This window comes from Bactrocera neohumeralis, chromosome 4 (genome assembly GCF_024586455.1).
Source record: "Bactrocera neohumeralis isolate Rockhampton chromosome 4, APGP_CSIRO_Bneo_wtdbg2-racon-allhic-juicebox.fasta_v2, whole genome shotgun sequence".
Taxonomy (NCBI): domain Eukaryota; kingdom Metazoa; phylum Arthropoda; class Insecta; order Diptera; family Tephritidae; genus Bactrocera; species Bactrocera neohumeralis.
The window spans coordinates 42,983,161-43,003,164 of record NC_065921.1 but is presented as its reverse complement, the minus strand read 5'-3'; the positions used below and the strand labels follow the sequence as shown (position 1 = coordinate 43,003,164).

Below are 20,004 nucleotides of genomic sequence, written 5' to 3'. Positions count from 1 at the left end.
CAAATAGCTAAGCGTATGCAGTGTCGTGTGAAAATTTGACTGCACTTTGGAAAATATAAACAAAATAGCAAATATAAAAGTGATAATTAAAAGTTGTATTTAAAACGAGTGAATGTGTGGTAAAACAATTCAAATAAATAATAATTTTGAAAACTATTGTCTGCAAATTTGTTGCAATATCTGCTGTTTGAATGTGTTTGTGTAGCATTATAGTGTGCGCTTGTGAGATGAGTGGGCAAAAGAGTCGACAATTGTCAACTGACATACATACATATGTACATATCTATGTATATGTGTTTTTAAACAGAAGTTTAAATGCTCTTGTGTAAAAATAAATAATAATAAAATTAACCCAACGAAGTTCATTCAACCTGACTTCAAATACAAACATATGGACACACTACATGCATACCTACATATTTACATATACATAAATATTGCTATGTACTGAAAGTGTTAGAAAAGTAATAGACACTCGATTTATTACGCAAACATTTTAATTTACGGTTTCAAAAGTGTTTTCTAGTGTCTACTCAAAATCAATTAAAAGGATTTTACGTAAAACTTAAATTCTTCGAAAAAGAAGTATTTATCTATAAAAATATTATTTCGGTTAGAAAAACTCAACCAGAAAACACAATCAAGGATTAAAGCCTTAACTCAGATGGTTATGTATCCTGTTGCTATTGCTCTAATTTTGATAATATTTTCAAAATTTTAGTGGTGAAAATTTAGAGTGCTTAGCGCTTCTCACTTTTTTGTTTAAACGTTTTTATAGACACGATAGGACAAAGGTCAAAGAGTATAACGCTAAATTTTTCTATCCGAAAGTTTTTATTTGGTTAAATAGTAAATCAAATTTATACCGTAAATTGTCCCAATATGGACAGCCGTTATAACCGCACAACTTGCATAATCGGACAAATATAACGTTTTATATCCTCATACAAAAAAAGAACGTTGCACCGAACCCCTTCACCTTGTATGCCAGTTATACTTCAGTTGTCGAATCCTTACCAGAAAGAGTAGTTTTGTTTTAAACAGTCATCCATATTAAATTTTCTGAAGTTATCTTGTCCAATAAAAAAAAAATTTCATACAAGGTCTTGATTTTTCTCGTTTAGTTAGTATAGCTTCACTTTGCAATAGTGGTCCAATATCGGCGATTTCAACAAATGAGCATCTTCTTGGGGACAAAAAGGTGTGTGCAAAATTTCAGATAGTTCGCCTATATACGGACACGGGAACACACGTCTAAATCGACTCAGCTCGTCATCCTATTCGTTTAAGCGGACACGGACATGTAGTATTGTGCAAATATTTTGTTCAAATTAGCTCTAATAAGCCGACTAACACATCTACTAATTTGTGTGTTATTGATATTTAATTTGTGTTTCCTATTTTAATACGAATGAAGACATTCATGCATTCAAACCGGAAAAAATTTACGATACGGATATTAGTGGACAATTTTTTTGTACATTTCTTTACATAACCTTCGATCTTAAGTGTGACAGGGTAAAGAAGCTGGTTTTGCAAACCCATCCTCATGTATTTAAACAACTTTGTTTCAATGAACTTCCAGGGGGTTGGAAATCTGACAAAAAAGCGTGAATGATTCGACTGCGTTGCAACAAAAATTAAACGGGAAAATGCTATTTTAAAATCAAATTTTTTTTGTTTTGGATAATTCAGCTTCAAATGTTAAATAAACTTTACAAATGTTCAAATAATGTTATTGCCTTCAAATACTTGCAGCCGAATTTGCAAAACTCTTAATCTTAATAAGGCATAAATAAAAATGTTAAAGTTTTTTTATAGAAACTCAATATTACAATACTACCAAAAATGGTTATAGCGATTTCGTCATCAGAGTTTTTAAAATCGATTAATATATTTGAAGCGTTATACATACAACCTCCTGGTATAAAGTTAAAGCCACAACCAGCAAAAACTCTTTTAAAGCTGGTTTCCTAGAAACCAATCAAATTGTTCACAAATTTCTCATTTGAACTAAAAATGTTGAAATATAAAAATGTCAAATTTAAGGTCTAACTTCGTATAATACGCCTACGTACATATATAACTGTAAAAAAATTAACAAAAAAAAAACATTTAAAATGCATAAGAAACAGAGGGTATACTTTCATATGACCATATTGTAGTGAAATCAAACAATTCTTTGTTTACGATTAAAATAAAAGGCATCTCATTTGTCAGAAACAAAATCAATAGCTACAACAACAGCTTGATAAATTCCAAGAGCGAATTCTTTTCTTTTTTCAACATTTTAAACTAATTTTCGATAAAATGTTCGTTGTCTTCCACTTTTAAACAAAACAATTTATTCGTTAACAAAAAGCAAAATCAGCTGTTTCACAGCATTTTCCTTAAGCAAGTGACGTTTGCTGATAGCGTCTTCCTCGTTATTCTGTCAAAGAAATACTTTTGTTATAAATATTATTAAAATTAAAATATACGAAAATATCGATATATTCACTTTTTATACTTTAAAATTTTGTATAATACTTTAAGTTTTAGTTCTGTAAGGGTCTTCCCTAGACTGGTAACAGTTAACCTTCTATTGTATTCTATTTCCGCCATAAAAACTTTTCATAAAACTCGACTAACCGTCCGAGAAAAAACAACAAAAATTTTTAATATAATTAAGGTCCACGCCAATTCATTCAAGCATCTACCATAAATTTATACAACTACCCCATTGAAATTTGTCGTTTCATAAAAAATTAATAAACCAAAAATCAATTCTACCATGTTTTATAGTATTCTCTCTCAACCAGCTTGCTCGCCGCTCTACCTTGTGCTCCATTCATTATCTGTCCTCCATTCATTATCTGTCCTCGTCGACCATTTCGTGTCTCATTGCGCTCTGTCCACTAGTTAGCTGGTTTACTTTAGTTTTGTGTACCCATCGCTGCTTGCTTTTACAAACTAATTTTTGTTTTTTGTTGATTTACGTTTTGCTCATATACTTTATCTGCATTCTGTTTTTGTATCTCTTTCTTTTTTGTTAAAACTTAAAGTGGCGTTTCTATTTTTGTTTTGGTCTGTTGTTTTGTGTTTATCGCTATGAATTGCATCGTCTTTTCTTTCCTTAATGCAACCTTTATGAGTTTTGCCGGCAAAGATTATATTTTATTATAAAACAAGTTTCATTTTTTGTTTACTATGTTTTACTCGATTTATTTATCTTATTGGAGTAAATTCAATTGTTGAGGTAGGTCTGATATCGCGGCCGGTTTCGTAGCAAAGGATGAGTTTGCACTGGGTTGTATGATATATTTCTATTTTATAGTTGAAATTATAAGATTTTATCGAGTTTTTTGGGAACTTTTCATTCGTACACAACCACATTTTCTAATACTCATCTGGTTTGTGGTAACGAATTGAGGAATGTTTTAAAAACCTCGAAGGAAACGTCGGAGACAATATAAAGAAAATATATAAATGATTAGCATGACGAGCTAAGTCGATTTAGACATGTTCGCCCGTCCGACCGTCCGTCTACCCGTTGTTGATGTTGTTGTTGTAGCGGCAAAAAACATTTCTGAATTAAATTCGAGGCATGGTGCCGAATTGACAGCCTTTGGCCAGATAAAAACCTGGTCCTTTCGTCTTACTTAAACCCGACTGTCGTTAAAAAGATCCGTCTGCCCGTCTACATATACGATATCAGACCCATGCAAATAAAATTATGTTCTTGTATGAACAACTTTATTATTTCTTTACGAAATATTACATAGATTTTGTTTTTCAAGGCAACGGCGATCTTTTAGATCGGACAACTCTAGCTATAGTTCAGTCAGTCCAAAAATAAAATATCCCATTAAAATAAAAAGCAAATGGAGACCCTCTCTTTCTTGTACTTCATTTTTGCTCAACTGGTTCGTAGGTTCGAATTTTGAAAGGGGATGAATTCTAAACATCGGTAGACTCCGTCAAATCCCGACGAGTATATCTGACGGATAAAACTCATAGAATAGAGAGTTTAAAGCATTGAAATCTCAATACCGTCTTATCAAGTTGATTGACACGAAACTTCATATTATTTTAGAGCGTTTTGATGTGATAATAGGAGGGATAGGACGTACAATTTTTGTAACATATGAGAGGATAGCCCTCTAACTTAACCTAATAACGCAATATCTCTTATAAAATTGTATTAAAAAGAAAAGTCTTAGTAAAAGAATAATCACTTATCTTTTTTTATAGAGATGATTATTTTTTTTTATCACGTCTTTGTATGTGTAAATGTAGATACAAACATATGTACATATATGCAAAAAAACGTCATAAAATTCATTGAATTGTGTTCAAGGTTATGTTTGTTTGTATAAAAGCGCACTTGACCTTGTATTGCGTAACTACAACGTCCTTGAACTTTTAAGTTGCTGGAATATGAGAAAGTTTCACATATTATATTAAATACAGCAAAGTTATTTTTAGCCTTTAGAAATGTTGACTACGGTGGCTAAAAGTGTACATATTTAATTTTGTAACAAACTTCAAGCAGTAAATGTTAACTAACATTCAATGCGGCAACATACGCTGCTGGCAACAGTTTGCCGTAATTTTAAAAGAGAGTGAATGTTTGTGAATTGCGTATAAAAAATAATGAATGAAAAGAGTGTATACAGGAGACTTTCTTGAGAGCGCTGACATGTCTGCGGCGAACTTGTTGCTGTCAAACTTGTCTCATGCGCATATACAACTTGTTTGATTACCAACACAACCACAACTTCCAACTCATACTAATTGTCTAACTGTTTTTGCAATTTGTTTTTACTGTTTTTATTAACTTGCATTTCCGTATTGCTCTCTTTACAGTTGTACCAAATATGACAGGAAAACAATGAACATCTGAGACTTCAAATTCATAAAATATTTGTTGTTGGAGAATCTGCAAAAATGCATTAAAAAAATGTAGAAGTTAGCAAATGCAAATAAACAGCAATAAATAAAGTAATAATAAAGCCGAAATAAATGTGGTGAAAACGCACAATAAGCAAACAGAAGTAATCAAAGGAATAAAACATAAATACGCACAATTGGCAATAATACGCGTACATGCCAGAAAAGTAGAGCATAAAATATAAACAAAGTGAAAACGCGATAAAGTGAATAAAGTAGGAAGCGAAAGTAATTGACTTATTTTCGAAGGAATACTTTCAAAGAAAAAGTGGAGAGCAAGGCGCGTAGGAATATAGTTTATTTTGAACAAGTGAGAAAAGAAAAGCCTTCAAAATTAAACGCAACAATAAGAAGAAACCCCACAGCAATCATCCATCCAGTTTGATGAAAAACATGGACAAAAATGCCGGCGGCGACGGCAGCGATGGTAAATCGGGTGTCGGCGTCGGTCTGGGTGGTGGCGGCAGTGGTAAGGCCGGCTCTAGCGCCAGTGGGGGCGGTGGAGCCGGAGTGCACGATCCCTCCGCATTGTTGGATGCCGCCTCGCTATTCGGTAAGTGTTGGAGGCAACAAATTGCTGATTTTTATTTGCTTTGTTTTTTCTGAATTTGGTTTGATACTAATAAACATGTATTTTGTGTAATAATGTACATGTTTTCTGTTCACTTGCAGCTTATTGGGGCCGTGATCCAGCAAGCGCCGCCGCAGCCGCTTCCAATCCGCTATTCAACTCACAATTTAATGCTGCCGCAGCAGCCGGCTTGGGGTTGTTGCAGAATCCAGCTAGTGCAGCAAATGATCGCTATTCGATAGCAGCTGCAGCAGCGGCCGCCGCGTCACATCATCATCAGAACACCATGGCAGTGGCGGCTTCTCAGGCGGCCAGTTTGGCCAGTCTGCATCCAGCAAGTGAGTTAAACTGTACGATCGTTGAAAATGGTGTTGGTTTTGTGAGGAAATTATGTATTAAAAATGATTTTTGATGGTCTGAAAAGTGAAGTTATATATTTTAGAACGGTTGTGATATGTATTTAAAGGATGGTGTAGATAGAATTTGAGGTTAAAGTGTTTATTGTGTCAAAATTGTTTGTTTGTGTCAAAGTTAATTGCATTTTTTTTATTGCATTTTTTTTATTGCAACTTTAAAACTTAAGAAGAGAAATTTCTCCATTACATTTTTGCATTTTGAGTGCATTTCTGTTATGTTACATAAATACATACATCGGTTTGATTATTTATCGTTTAGTGATAAATAGTTGTCTGTTTATTGCATATCTTCCAACTTGGTTAATGGCACGTTCGTTAGCCCACCGGTTTTATGTTTGAAGAGTCATGAGTTCGAATTCCAACTAAATCCTTGATATGCAATTTAAATTTACTCGGTTGATAATAAGAAGGGAGTGAAACAGCAAACGCATTCGCATTACGATTAGATGTCGTTTGAAGAAAACGCTCCTAGAATAAAATTACACTAAGCTTCCCCAAATTATAGAATCATTCAACATGTGCAGTCGTGTGGATCTAAAGGAAGTGTGTGAACAACATTGTAGTAATTTATAATTTTTTTCATAAATAGATATATTCATATAAAATAACAAACCATTATATAATTGGTTTAAGAATAATAATATAAAAAAAATTGATTCGAAATATTAATTTTATATATTTATGTATTATATTATATTTATAGTTAAAAATTACTTTTTCACTTGTTCACCTTTGCAGGTTGGTGGTCCATGGCTCAACTGGCAGCTCAAGACTATTTTACCCGCCTCCAAGCTTCCGGCCTCTCACCATTCGCACATCCCGATGTGATGGCTGCATTTGGTCCAGCAGCTCTGGGTCTAGGTGGTGCAGCCGGTGCCGGTGGTACAGGAGTCAACAGCGCCGGTAGTGGTGTCGGTGCTTTGGGTGCCGGTGCGGGTGGCAGTAATGTAGGCAGTGGCAGCAGTTCATCATCGAGCAGCAAATCAAGTAAATCCCGCAAAGAGAAACGCCAGCAACAGCAGCAGGCACAACAACAGCAACAACAGAATCTAGCTGCAGCTGCAGCGGCGGCAGCAGCAGCGGCCGTTAGTGCTAATCCGGCGGCGGCTTTGGCTGGCATGCACGGTTTGGTTGGTGCCGGTGGTTCGCTTAACTCCTCTGCGATGGGCATGGGTGGTAGTGGCAGTGCAGGCAATACCACGGGTGTTGGTGGCAGTAGCGGCGGCAGTAGTTCGTCGTACAAAGTGAGTTCGTGTGTTGATGTGCAGTTGATTTTATTAAATACTGGCGTTTCATTAATATTTAAATTTTTTTCTTCCCAAAAACTTTTTAGTCGAGCTCAACCAGTTATAGCAAACCATCTGTTAGTCCGGTTTTACCGCCACCACCCGGTTCGGCATACGATCCAGTGCAGCTGCATAAAGAATTGTTGGCAATGCAAGTGGCAGCCGCGTCCGGTGGCTCTTCCAGTTCCTCATCGTCGAAGAAGTCCTCATCGCATCATCATACACAGTCACATCAGAGCAGCAGCAACAACAACAGCAGTAGTGGTGGTGGCGGTGGCAGTGGTGGTAGCAGTGGCTTAGGCATGTCCAGTGGCGCTTCCTCGTCGCTCGGCGGCAGCAGCAGCAACAATTCCAATAAAAACTCACCCATGAGCAGTGTCGGCAATGCGGCCATGCATCATTTGAGCGCCTTGGGTGGTAATGTGGGCGGCAGCAATTCCACAGCGCATCACATAAATGCGTTAATGTCGCCGCACGGTTCATTGGGCGGCAGCAGTGGCATGGGTAGCGGTGGCAGTAATATGGGTGCTAGCAGTAGTGGTGGCAGCAATAGTTCGGCATCGAGCAGTAAAGTAGAACGTGACAAGAATAACGCTTCGTTAAATGCGCTCAGCTCGCTTTCGCAGTTCGGCGCACTCGGTATGAGCCCTCAGCAAAGTATGCAGGCCGCAATGAACGCGTTTGCTGCATCTAATCCGGCAGCTGCGGCCGCAGCGGCAGCAGCAGCGTCGGCGGCGGTCGGTGGTGGCAAAGGTGGCAAAGACTACATGCCAAGTGGCATACTCAGGTGAGTGTGCGGCGAAAATTGTATAATTTTTCTTTGGATTTCGTGTTATAAGTACGAGGTGTGGTGTATGAGACGGCTGTAAGATCTTATCTAAGTGAAAGTGCAAAAGTTTAAGAATTTAGTTTGTGTGGTGTGGCATTTAATGATAGTATGGGCTTATTTTGGTTTAAGTTTGTTTGGTTTCTAACTTTGACTATAATTTTTTCTGCATTTCTTTTATTCTCGGCATTTGGTACGTTTTCCACCACAAACCAATGAATTTATCACTTATGTACACTCATATAAAACTATGTACACCTTGGTTTACGTAGTGCTGCACTGGAAGGAAAGTAAGACCCTGATTTTTGTTAACGATTATTTTTGTTATTGTTGTAATCATGCGCATACGCTCATCAACTGTGTAACTGTGATCAAATTTCTTCTAAATACAATTACAAATATTTAAATTAGTTGAAATTGTTTTCTTTTTTTGGACACAGATACCAAATTTCATATCACACATACATTTCCATATACTAAGTGATATCGCTGTAGAAGCTTTCTAATCTAATTTATACACCAATTGGCGCAGCATGCAGTAAAAACTGAATGCCTCTCTCCCTCTCCCTCTCTCTGTCTCTCTGAAAGTGTTTAAAATTAAATTTATTATTTGTTAATAACGATAATATATGTATGTGTGTACACTCGGTGTTACATAGTAACGGTTTTTTTTCACAAAATTTTATCGAAACAGTATAAATTTTCCTCAGTCACGTGTCATACATCCTTTCACATATACTCTCAGCTCTTTATTTACTTCATATCTACATATTTATTGCACTTGGAATGCAACTCTGTGTGTTTTACGTTACAATCGCTGTACACTAATCGCTGCTCCCATTTATTTTACGCACGTTTCGTCGCTTCGTCTTACAGTGATCACCAATCCTTACTGGGTGTACGACTGCCGCCCGATACGGAGATCATCAAGTATACATCGTCGATTGTGGGACCCAAAATACCCGGCACTACTTCACGTGGACGCAAGAAAACCATTTCGGACGAACAACAACAGCAACAACAATTACTCGCACAACAACAACAACTCCAGCAGCAGCAATTGCAAAAACAAGAGCTGGACGCCACAAATGCACTCTCCTCGCTGCTCTCCATACCAGGTCTGAGTCCGGCCAAGCGGGCACGCCTCGAAATGGAGTATGCAGCAATGGCGGCAGCGGTTAATGTAGCCCAACAGCAACAACACCAGCAGCAGCAGCAACAGCAGGCCCAACAACAGGCGCAACAACAAGCGCAGCAGCAACAACAACAGGCGCAACAGCAAGCGCAGCAGCAGCAACAACAGGTACAACAACAGCAACAAGCACAACAACAATTGCAACAGCAACACCAGCATGCTTTAAATGTGGCCGCAGCTAGCGGTTTCGGTGGCATCGGTGTTGGTGGCACAAATGCCACCACCGCGGCACAAGCAGCAGCGGCGGCGGCGGCTGCAGCAGCGGCGCTCGGACAATTGAGTGGTCCGGCGGCAGCGGCAGCCTTAAGCGCCAGTGGACTTGGCATGGGTGCACCAATGGGCTTGCCCGGACTCGGCGGTTTGGGTGCTTTGGGTGGGGTTGGCGGCTTAGGCAACCCAACCGGACGTCTAGATACGCACGCACTGGGCGCAACCACGCTGAGTGCCACACCTAGCAATAGTCGTGACTCATCAACGGACCGTGTGGAAGTGATAAAACTACCGCCAACAATCACCTCGAACGGCGCCTACAATCTTTCGAATAAAAACAAAGACTTGCTTGATTTGACGGGAGACAATAGCAGCGGTGCTGGTGTGAACCTCAGCATGAAATCATCCACCTCCACCGCTACGACCAATGCCACAACGGTAGCCTCGGCGCTTATCGGTACCGCGGCCAATCCCATAATGATCGAAGACTATGATGCGCCATTGAATTTGTCAATGAAACCGGCTGACAAACAGAGTTCCTCCGCCTGTATGTCATCCTCAATGGTGGGCGGCAGTAGCGACTACAGCAGTCCGGTGAATATGGGCGGCACCGTGGCAGTGCCTACGGGCAGCGGCGGTTCGAATAGTTTGCAAAGCTTGACTTCGATAACAGCAGCGCTGGGCGGTGGCAGTAGCACACCGCTGCCAGGTAGTGGCGCCAGCAGCAGTGGTGGAAATGCGGGTAGCAGCGGTTCGGCCGGTTCCAGTAGCGGCGGTGGTGGTAGTGGTGGTGAACGTTCAGGGCAACCGCCTTTTAAGGAGGGGCGGCCGCGCAATCTCGGACGCGGCGTGTCGAAACCGAAGAAGAACACCGTCGCTTCATTGCTGGCACAGTCTCGTGCAGTGGGCATAAAACCAATGCTAGCTACACAGCAGTTGCTACAGCAAGGCGCCGATTTGGTGGGTGTCGAGTGTGAAGCTTACGTAGTAGGGCGAAATAGTTCAAACTTTTCTTCTTCATTGCAGGAGAAAATCCGACAGGCATTGAATGAAGCGAATGCACAATTGGACCTCTCGACCGACTCCGAAAGCGTTGCCGCCGAAAGTGGGCTTTCCGAATCGGAGAGCGAAGATGCCAACATTCTAAATGTAACCGAATTACGTGTGCCACTCGATTTGGGCTGGAAGCGTGAGACGGTCATACGTGGCCTAACGAAGGCCGGTCAAATACGGGGCGAAGTTGTATACTATGCGCCCGGTAGTACAGTGCCGCTGAAGAACATCGGTCAAGTGATCTCTGTGAGTTTGTAGACAACTTTTACTACCTCTCTTGTGTGCCACCAGCGTGAGTGCAGCATTTTGAACGTTCTTTCAATTTCCCTTTGCAGCATTTGGAGAAGAATCCATCGAAGCTGACGCGTGACAATTTCAGCTTTTCATCACGTGCTATAGTCGGTTCATTCCTACAACCCGCACCACCGCCATACGCCAACGATGGCGAATACATACGCATGACCGACGAAGATGTCGCTAAGCGTTTGGAGGATTTGAAGATTTTCACACGCCAAACCTTGAATGTGGAGCAACGCATCGAGATTGCTAAGCAACAGCAGGCCATACGCGATGCGAAGAAACAGCAGAAGGAGGAAATGGCGCGCAACAAGGAAAAAGCACGGCAGGAAAAAAACGAGAAGCTTGAGCAGCAACGTAAAGAAAAGGAGTTAAAAAACCAGCAAATGATTGAGGTGCGTCCGGTTGTTTTTTCTTAGAAGGTCTTGTTGTTACTTATTTATTTTTTCTTCATTTTAGGCGCGCAAGAAGCGTCAGGAAGAACTAGAACGCATCAAGCAAGAGGAGCTGCTCAAGAAACAACAGGTACAGTGTGCTTTAAAAGTAACTGTTCGCTACTTTTTCATTTGCACAATTTTGAATTTTCGTAAAAAAGAATTACAAAACTAAAATTTCACATTTTTGAACTGGCAACTTGCATTAAAATTCACTATTAATTATATATTTTTTATTTATTTACTCTTTTCCTTTAGGAAAAAGAAAAGAAACGTCAAGAAGCTATTTTAGCTAAAGAACAGGTATTAGCTGAGTACCTTTTCTCTACGCTTAGTAGTAGTAGTTCTCTATGATTTGCTTTATTGGCTACAAAAATTCTAATTTCGATTTAAATTTTCTTCTAAAAATTTTCAAAATTTTTTTTCTCTAATTTTTTTTTTGCACAAATTTTTTATTTAAAATTTGCAAAGTTCGTTTTTTTTTTTGAATTTGGAACGAAAAAAATATTTAAAAAAATAATTTAGGAAAAAATGTTTGAAGAATATATATTTTTTTTTAATTTTTAAAGCATTTTTTAATTTTAATAATATTTTTTTTATAATAATATTATTTTTAAACACTTTTTTATTAAATTATTTTACTTCAAATTTTTTTGTTAAATTATTTTTCCTAAAAATTGTTTTTTTCGTCTAAAAATTAATTTTTTTTTATTGTGGTTTAAAAGTTTTGGCAACAGTAAATTTAAAATCTTTATTTCTTTTTTTACGCTTATACTCTTACAACATGTTGCACAGTGCTATAAAATTAGTACAGATAGATAACACAACATCCTGTACATCAAAGTGCTTAGAATGGCGAGACGAATCGATTTCGTTACATTGAACCGGTTGTTCAAAAAGTTTTGTCGTTTGATAAGAAAAACACAATTTTATGAATAAAACACTTTATTATTCAGTATAATCTCCCTGAACATTAATACACTTGCTCCAACGATCCTCCAATCTTTGGATCCCATCCCTGAAGTGAGAATCCGGAAGGTCTGCAAAATACGCTTCAACAGCCGTTATGACCTCTTCTTTTGATGAAAAACGCATGCCACGCAGAAATTGTTTGTGTTCTGGAAACAAATGGAAGTCGCTGGGGGCCAAATCTGGTGAATACGGTGGAAGATCCAACGAATTTTAATTCCTGGATTTTAGCCATTGTCAAAATGCTCTTGTGACACGGTGAATTGTCCTGATAAAAAATGATTTTTCTTTTGCAAATCGGGTCTTTTTTTCACGAATTTTTTCCTTCAAATTGTCCAAAACGTTGCAATAATATTCAGACTTAATTGTTTTACCAGTTTGCAAGTAATCCACAAACAAAATTCCTCTCGCATCTCAAAAAACTGATGCCATAACCTTCTTGGCCGCCTTCCGGACACGAACTCGTTTCGAAGCCGAACAACCAGGTTCACACCACTCTTTAACCTCTTGTTTTGATTCAGGATCATGGTGATAGACCCAAGTCTCATCCTTGATGTGGATCGTCACCAAGGCTTGTACGACCACATTTAAATTTAGCAACCCATCTTTCTACCGTTCTAATTGTAGGTGAACAACCATTATACACTTTTTACATTCGTTCGTGAATTTTGTTTGGTGCCACACCTTCCAAAAATAAGAATATTATTACTGCACGATATTAAAATTTTTCCAGTGTAAAAAAATACAGTGACATGGCTTGTAAACAAAGAATAAATTGACAGATTGAAATGAAACTTCACATACGTTCATATGCTGCAGAGTTACCAGCAAAACGAAAAAAAATTTGTGCTAATAGCAACGCCCTCTCTTAGCGAACGACAAAACTTATTGAACAATCATCTGCGTCCAATTGTCCGTTTTCCAGTTAGTCCATATGTGGACTACTATAAGTGCTAGAAGTTCGACTGATTTCTAATGCTTGACTATAGAAATGTTTTTTAAAGAGAAACCGACATGAATCAGTTGAAAAATTTAAATTTGCTTAAAGTTATTTCCATATCATATCTGGCATAGATTGTTGTCAAAGCCGCCGAAGAAATAGCTGTCATAATACTGTCCGATTAAAATCAAGTTCTTATATGAAATTTGTTTGTGAAGGGTATTATAGCTTCGGTGTAACGGCAGTTTCGAAATATGATAATTCAAGTCTTAAAATCTGCAAGAGTACTTAACGTGCGGTCCCATCTGTACTAAGCGCTTCCTCACTTGTTAAAAATAGTTTATATTTTCGCCAAGAGTAAAAGTAGACATAATTTCTGATACTAAAAGTTTTTTTTCACCATTTTTACTTCCGTAGCATTTGTTGATTTGATTGCTTGTTTGAAAATATAATTTTTACTCTATAAATATCTTTACTAATACAAACTACTTCACATGTAGGAACTCCAAAAACAAAAAGAAGCATTACTTGCCGCCGAGATGGTGAGTCTACAAATTAAAAAATATATTTTCTTATACCATTAAATCCTTAACCTCACTTTTCTACATTTCTAAACGCAGGAACGCGAACGCCGTCGTCAACATATGGCACTTGTGCGCCAGCTGGAGGCGCGCCGCAAGTTTGTCGAGCGTGAGAAGAAGAAGCATCAAATGATCTTAGACCGTCTGATATTGCGCGAGAAGCGTATGGCTATACGAAAGCGTGACTCTGAAATTTTAGCCCAAATAAGGTGAGGTGCTGTCAAAGAAATTTTCAAATAATATTGACATGAACAGCAAAAGACAACACAGCAAAGCAAACAGAAGACCACACTGAATGCAGCAAATGCAATCTAACAGTTTACTAACCCTTTTCACCCTTTTCTTTACTAGAAAACCAAATGAGGATTCTGAAGTTGCACATCCGCACGAGTTGCCCGAGCTGGAACGCATCGGTGGAAATCGTTTGCCTGGTCAAGCTATGGCCGATCTGCTGATGGTATTCGAATTCTTGCATAACTTTGGTGAAACTTTAGGGTTCGGTAAGTGCTTGGCTACCATTAATATTGTAATACGGCTTGCTTTAACATACCACATAACCACCTTACAGACATGGAGTCACTGCCGAGCTTGCAGAATCTGCATGACGCACTGATTAGTGACAGCAATCCCGACGCTGAGGAGGAGCTGCTATCTGTGATGACCCATCTGCTGGTGTGCGCCATCGAAGATCCCGGCATACCGAATCCGGGACGACACACCACACTGCTCGGACAATCGTTGCGTAACGCCGACATTACCAATTCGAATGTTTCGGAGATACTACGCATTTATCTGTATGCCACCGCCACCGGTGAGATACGTCAACTGCACGGCATAACCATGGATCGTGAGCGCGAGCGTCGCATACCCGATCATCATCAGGTGGACGCCGAAACCGCGTCGCATTCAGGCAAAAATGCCGAATACTACAAATTGCTACATGAAAATGAGACTTGGAAGCTATCACATTCGCTCAAGAATCGTCCGTTCGTCGCATTGAATCCCACACGCAAGGCACAAATACTCGCCCATCTCTGCAATGACCTGCTAATGAACAAGGCGGTGCTGAAACAGATCGACGGCAGCCTAGAGACATGCGCACAAATGCGCAAAGAGAAGTATATGACCGACATGAAGGTGCGCAAATATAAGGCGCTGCATCAACGCAAGGCGCGCATTGAAGCGTACGAGAAGGCGCAGGCCGAACGCGAGGCGGCCATGCAAGCCGCCATTGTTGCGCAGCAGAAAGCCGATGCCGAACGTATGCAGAAGGAGGCGGAAGCCGCTGCGGCGGCCGCCGAAGCTGCGGCCAATGCCGCCGCGGCAGCGACCACCAATGTCGTGACAGCAGCGAAGCCGAGCGAAGAGAAAGATGGCGACAGTGGCAACGCCGCAGCTGTTGATGGCGTCAACGGTGGCGAAAACGCGGTCAGCAGCAACATTAATAATCCCTCACCGACTGGCGCCGAGCATAATAATAACAATAGCAGCGGCGTCACCAACAATGGTGAGCATCACAGCAAGGATGAGAACGATATAGCAACGGCGCATGTCGAGAAAATGGACATTGACGGCGATGTGTCCATCATTAATAACTGCGATGAATCAAACAGTTTGAAAGCCGAAAAGGATAATCAGTCACTACCTTTGTGCGCAGACGCAAGCGCTGCAGCAGTTGTTGGCGCCAACAATCTGGCGGAACCAACACTGCCACATGTGTTGCCGATGCCAACATTACCTAACGTCTTCGATGGTCTAAAATACGATCTGAGCCCCGCAAAGGGCTACAACAGCGACAACGCGGTGACGCCCAACAAGCAACCAAAGTTGGATGAGTCCATCGTTGGTGTGCCAGCCTACCAGAATGGAATCTCCAGCATGCCAGCCGGTTTGTCGGGCGTTTGCCCTTCATCAGCAATGGCACACGTTGCAACGCCCGATTTGAGTAATCTGTTGCCGAAAAAGGGCAACGATGAGCAGACAATGCCAACCGATGTGGGTTTGGACGATGATCTCAGCGACTTGGAATCAGAGATTACAAATGTGGAGGAAGATGAGGACAATCGCTTGAGCGCCGATGAGCTGCAGAAGAAGCTCGATAAGATATTGCGCGCATCCATGAATTGCAAAGAGTTGCTGGAGAAGAGCACCAATCAGCTGCGCGCCACATGTTTTGGACAAGATCGTTTCTGGCGACGGTATTGGAAGTTGCCGAAGGCCGGCGGTATCTTCATCGAGGCATTAGAATCTGCACAGAACGATATATTCCACTATCAGGAGGTTTTGGAAGTGGATGCTGAGGAGGCGCGTGCTGCTAAACTATTGAATGGCGAAAGTGAGGCTAAGCAGGAGTGCAAAGAAGAGGACAGCGAAGAAGCTGATGAGGAGGGTGCAGATACAGAGAATGCTGACGAAGGTGCTGAGGTCGATTGCAACAAGGAAAGTGGCAACGTATGTAAAAATGATGAGGATGAAGGCGAATTTACGGAGGCCACAGCTACAACTTTAGCCGTGAAGGAGCCAGTTGAAAAAATGCAAGTCGATGACGTAGCCGAAGTGACTACAACCAATCCAAATGTCATAAACACCAACAACAACACCAATGGCAATATATGCAATATTACGCCCGCAGCGGTGATAGACGATGACGACGATGACGTTGTGCTCACTAGCAAAGACGAACCGGAGATTGTCGATTTGCGCGATGACGATGACGACGATGATGACGTCGTGCATACCGCCACAATACCAGCGCCGAAGCACATGGATATCGATGTGGACAACTACGGCTTGAGTAAAAAGCCACATGTGGACGCAGCCACCATCTCCACCAAGACCGACTTCGAGGCCGAGATTAAAATACCAGCCATACCGGCGCAATTCAATGCAGCAATTGCCGCTGCTGCCGCCGCCGCCGCCGCCGCCGCTGCAGCTGCAGCCAATGCGAACGCCACAAACACCACGACGACAAATGCTATCGGCGAAAAAAACTGTGATAAAAATGAGATTGCAATGTTGTCGCCGTCAGCGTCCGGCTCTGCGTCGCCGATGACGATGCCAACACCGACATCAACACCGATGCCGATGCCAATGCCATTACCGATGTCGCTGCCAGCAGTAACGGGTTTAACAGGCAGCGCCAACAACACAATAGTCAGTTGCAGCAACAGCAACAACAACAATGCAGCAATAATAACTAGCGCTCCAAGCACCGTCGCTGGCAGCATTGGCGTCACGGATGTGAGCAGCACGACAGCAGCCATTATCGATAGCGTTGTGAAGGCCGAGGACTTAAAGAAGGAGGACGACTGCATTATCGTGTCGGCCACGAGCGCCGATGATGCGCTCTTCAAACAGCCGGTAAATGTCTCAGATAAGTGGTTTTCGATACTCGATCGCGAATTGCCATTGATGTCGACCGAGCCGATGGATGAAGCCAGTCTCAAAGAGTACAAGATGTCTATCGCAAATATCTCATGCGACTCTCTCTTCCAGACACAGGGCCATCCGTGGGAGGTGCAGAATGTCGTGCCGTTCTTCAACGTAACACTGGACGAATGCAAAGTGGATCCAAGCAAATTCGTGCAGGAGTGCATATTATCACTTTCCGGCCTCGACGAGAAACGAATGGAGGCGAAGTTACGTGAATATGAGCAGAAAATGCTTTTGGCAGCGAACGCAGCCGCCGACGACCCGGATGCCGATACAGCGTTGGCATCACTGGCGGACTCAAAAAACTGCCTAGAGTCTCCTCGTCAGCGATTGAAGAGTGAGGATGCCGCGGAGAGCGGTGATGAGGAGGAAGAGGATGAGCAAAAGTACGAAAGCGACTGCAAACCATCCACATCAGCGGCGGCTGCTGCTGTCAAATCATCAACAACGCCAGCCATCAAAACAGACGCAGTGAAGGGTGAGGAACATGAAGACGATCGCGCAGAAGAGAAAAAGTTCTTTCCATATTTGAATGACACAAAAGCCGAGAGCGGTGTCGAGTGCAAGCCAAACAAAGACGCCAACGATGCTGCCAACGGTGAAGCCAAAGAACAGGACTTCAACACGGTCAGACTGGAAATACGCATGGACGACATCGCCGGCATGTCCATACAGAATTTAGCCAATATGTCACTGCAAAATCTCACCACATTCCTGCAATACGACGTTCAAACGCCGCTCTCAATGACACCGGAAGAGCAAAAGCAATTGGAGAAAGTGAAAAAAGAAGGCTTTCCCAAAAAGTTGGTCGGCTCATATGTATCACGTGATCTACGATACGGCTGGTGGAAGCTCGACACTTTCGAAATGTTGCAGCGCGTCATCGATACGCTCGATGCGAGCGGTTTACGCGAACGCGATCTACAAGAGAATCTCTTGCGCTTCATGCAACAAGAGGATCCGCCCACCATCGGTATCAAATATCCGCTCGCAAGCAAACCAGACGAAGATGTGCCATACATGCAACCGGACAAGCCACACGATTGGAATCCAAAGATAGCCAAACGCACCGAACTTGCGCTGCTCGATCAACTCGAAGCTTTGGAGGACAAAATCGCCAGCGCCTCTATGCAATTGAAGAATTGGCAACTGCCACCGCGCATCGAAAACGAAATCAATCTCGAACTGGAAGATGTCACTGAAGAAGACTTCATTAGCATCATACCAATGATACGTGAACGCATCATCGATCTGGAGGCGAACATTGAGCGTCGCTACTTGAAACCGCCGCTCGGCTCGCAAACCGGTGACGCTCACTTGGCGGTTATCGCACAAAATCAGCACACCACCACACAGACGCAGAACTCGGCTGCCGCTGCGGCGTTTCTCCTGCAAATGCAACAACAACAGGCTGCACAACAACAGCTCATCAATATGCAAACGCAACAAACACAGAATGTCATCAACGCTTCGGCCTTCAATGAGCGCGCCATGGCTATAGCGGCTGCCAATGCTGCCGCTGCCGCCGCCGCTGCTGGCAACGCAGGCACGGATGCAGCGGGCGGTCACACAGCCAACACCAGCGGCAACAATTCGGGTGGCGACTCGCCCGCAAGCAATTGTGACAGCGAGAAGGACGAGAAGGTGGAGAATGTACCCAAAGGCTTGGCGTCGTGGCGTGACGCGGTCGCTCGTTCGCACACTACCGCGCAGCTGGCAATGGCGCTCTACGTGCTGGAGTCGTGTGTCGCCTGGGACAAGAGCATCATGAAAGCGGTAAGTGCGCAGTATGCAGAAGCAAACTTTTTATTAACAGAAGAGTGGCGGAAATTTGTTTCTATTTCTTTTATTTTTATTTTTTACATTTTGTTATAATTTATTAATTTGCGGTATTTTAACGCATTTGTAAAACACACACACACGTACACATACAAGCAAACGCGTATACGACACGACCAACACTTGTGCTCGCTATCATCGTTTGTTAAAGGTACATATAATTGTAATCAGTTGTTGTTGTTGCTGCATTATTTGTTTCAATTCTTTTTTTTTTAAATAAGTAGTAGGTCTTAAAGTTTTGTTTTTGTGTGACTTCATTATTATTTTTTAATAATTTCTGTTGTGAAGAAGAAGAGTCGATTTTGCCGTATCCGTCTGCCTGTCTGTATATACGCGAACTTGTCTCTCAGCGTGTGAGTTATTGATCTGAAATTTTTCACATGTCATTTTCTCAACAAGAAGCTGATCATTTGTCGAAACCGTCGATATCGGGCAACTAAAGCATATAGTTTTCATACAAACTGATCCATCGAACTCAAGACCTTGTATGATTGCATGGAAAACTTTTTTATTTGTCAAGTTATCTTCAAGAAATTCGGCCTCGATTATTCGACATCGCTAAAATCTTCGAAGAAATTTGGAGTTTCCAAGATAAAGATTCCCCTTTATATTCAACATTTTTCTTCAGATTTGTTGTATGTTCACAGAAGTTACTACAATTTTTACTTAAGTATACTATTTATATTTTCGTAGGATTAGAGCCTCATATATAGCTCTTTGAGGTCATACAATTAAAAATGAAGCGAAAAAATCTTTTTCCATACAGCGAAAGGAATCGGGAATTAATGAAATTTTGAAATTGTTTGTTGTTATATTTCGAGATTCGGCATATGTTTTTCAATCCTTTGAATAGTGTCGGAAAGCTCGTGGAGTATCATTTGCAAATTCATTTCGTTTCCCTTGAAATGCAATTTGAGATCAAGGCTCCTAAATAAATAGTGACTCACCGAAAAGTGTTGCGTGAAGTATATTTTTACGGGATACAGACAAAGTGAGTGTACACTGCCTTAAAAAATATAGTTT

The 20,004-nt window shown here is 41.4% G+C and overlaps 1 protein-coding gene across 7 annotated transcripts in view; it reads left to right on the top strand.

The window, feature by feature from the left end:
* Positions 1-20,004, top strand: part of LOC126757084 (uncharacterized) — a 72,384-nt gene that overhangs the window by 42,046 nt on the left and 10,334 nt on the right. For 5 of the 7 annotated variants that reach the window (XM_050470678.1, XM_050470682.1, XM_050470679.1 and 2 more), the window contains exons 2-15: positions 4,849-5,485; positions 5,605-5,841; positions 6,658-7,163; positions 7,253-7,992; positions 8,304-8,321; positions 8,908-10,396; positions 10,463-10,735; positions 10,825-11,181; positions 11,246-11,311; positions 11,479-11,523; positions 13,630-13,671; positions 13,750-13,919; positions 14,062-14,210; positions 14,279-18,918. In XM_050470678.1, the coding sequence (XP_050326635.1) occupies positions 5,317-5,485; positions 5,605-5,841; positions 6,658-7,163; positions 7,253-7,992; positions 8,304-8,321; positions 8,908-10,396; positions 10,463-10,735; positions 10,825-11,181; positions 11,246-11,311; positions 11,479-11,523; positions 13,630-13,671; positions 13,750-13,919; positions 14,062-14,210; positions 14,279-18,918 (8,901 nt within the window). In that variant the 5' untranslated portion in view covers positions 4,849-5,316. The remainder of the gene's footprint in view (positions 1-4,848; positions 5,486-5,604; positions 5,842-6,657; positions 7,164-7,252; positions 7,993-8,303; positions 8,322-8,907; positions 10,397-10,462; positions 10,736-10,824; positions 11,182-11,245; positions 11,312-11,478; positions 11,524-13,629; positions 13,672-13,749; positions 13,920-14,061; positions 14,211-14,278; positions 18,919-20,004) is intronic. The other 2 variants (XM_050470683.1, XM_050470684.1) reach the window with 2 other exon arrangements.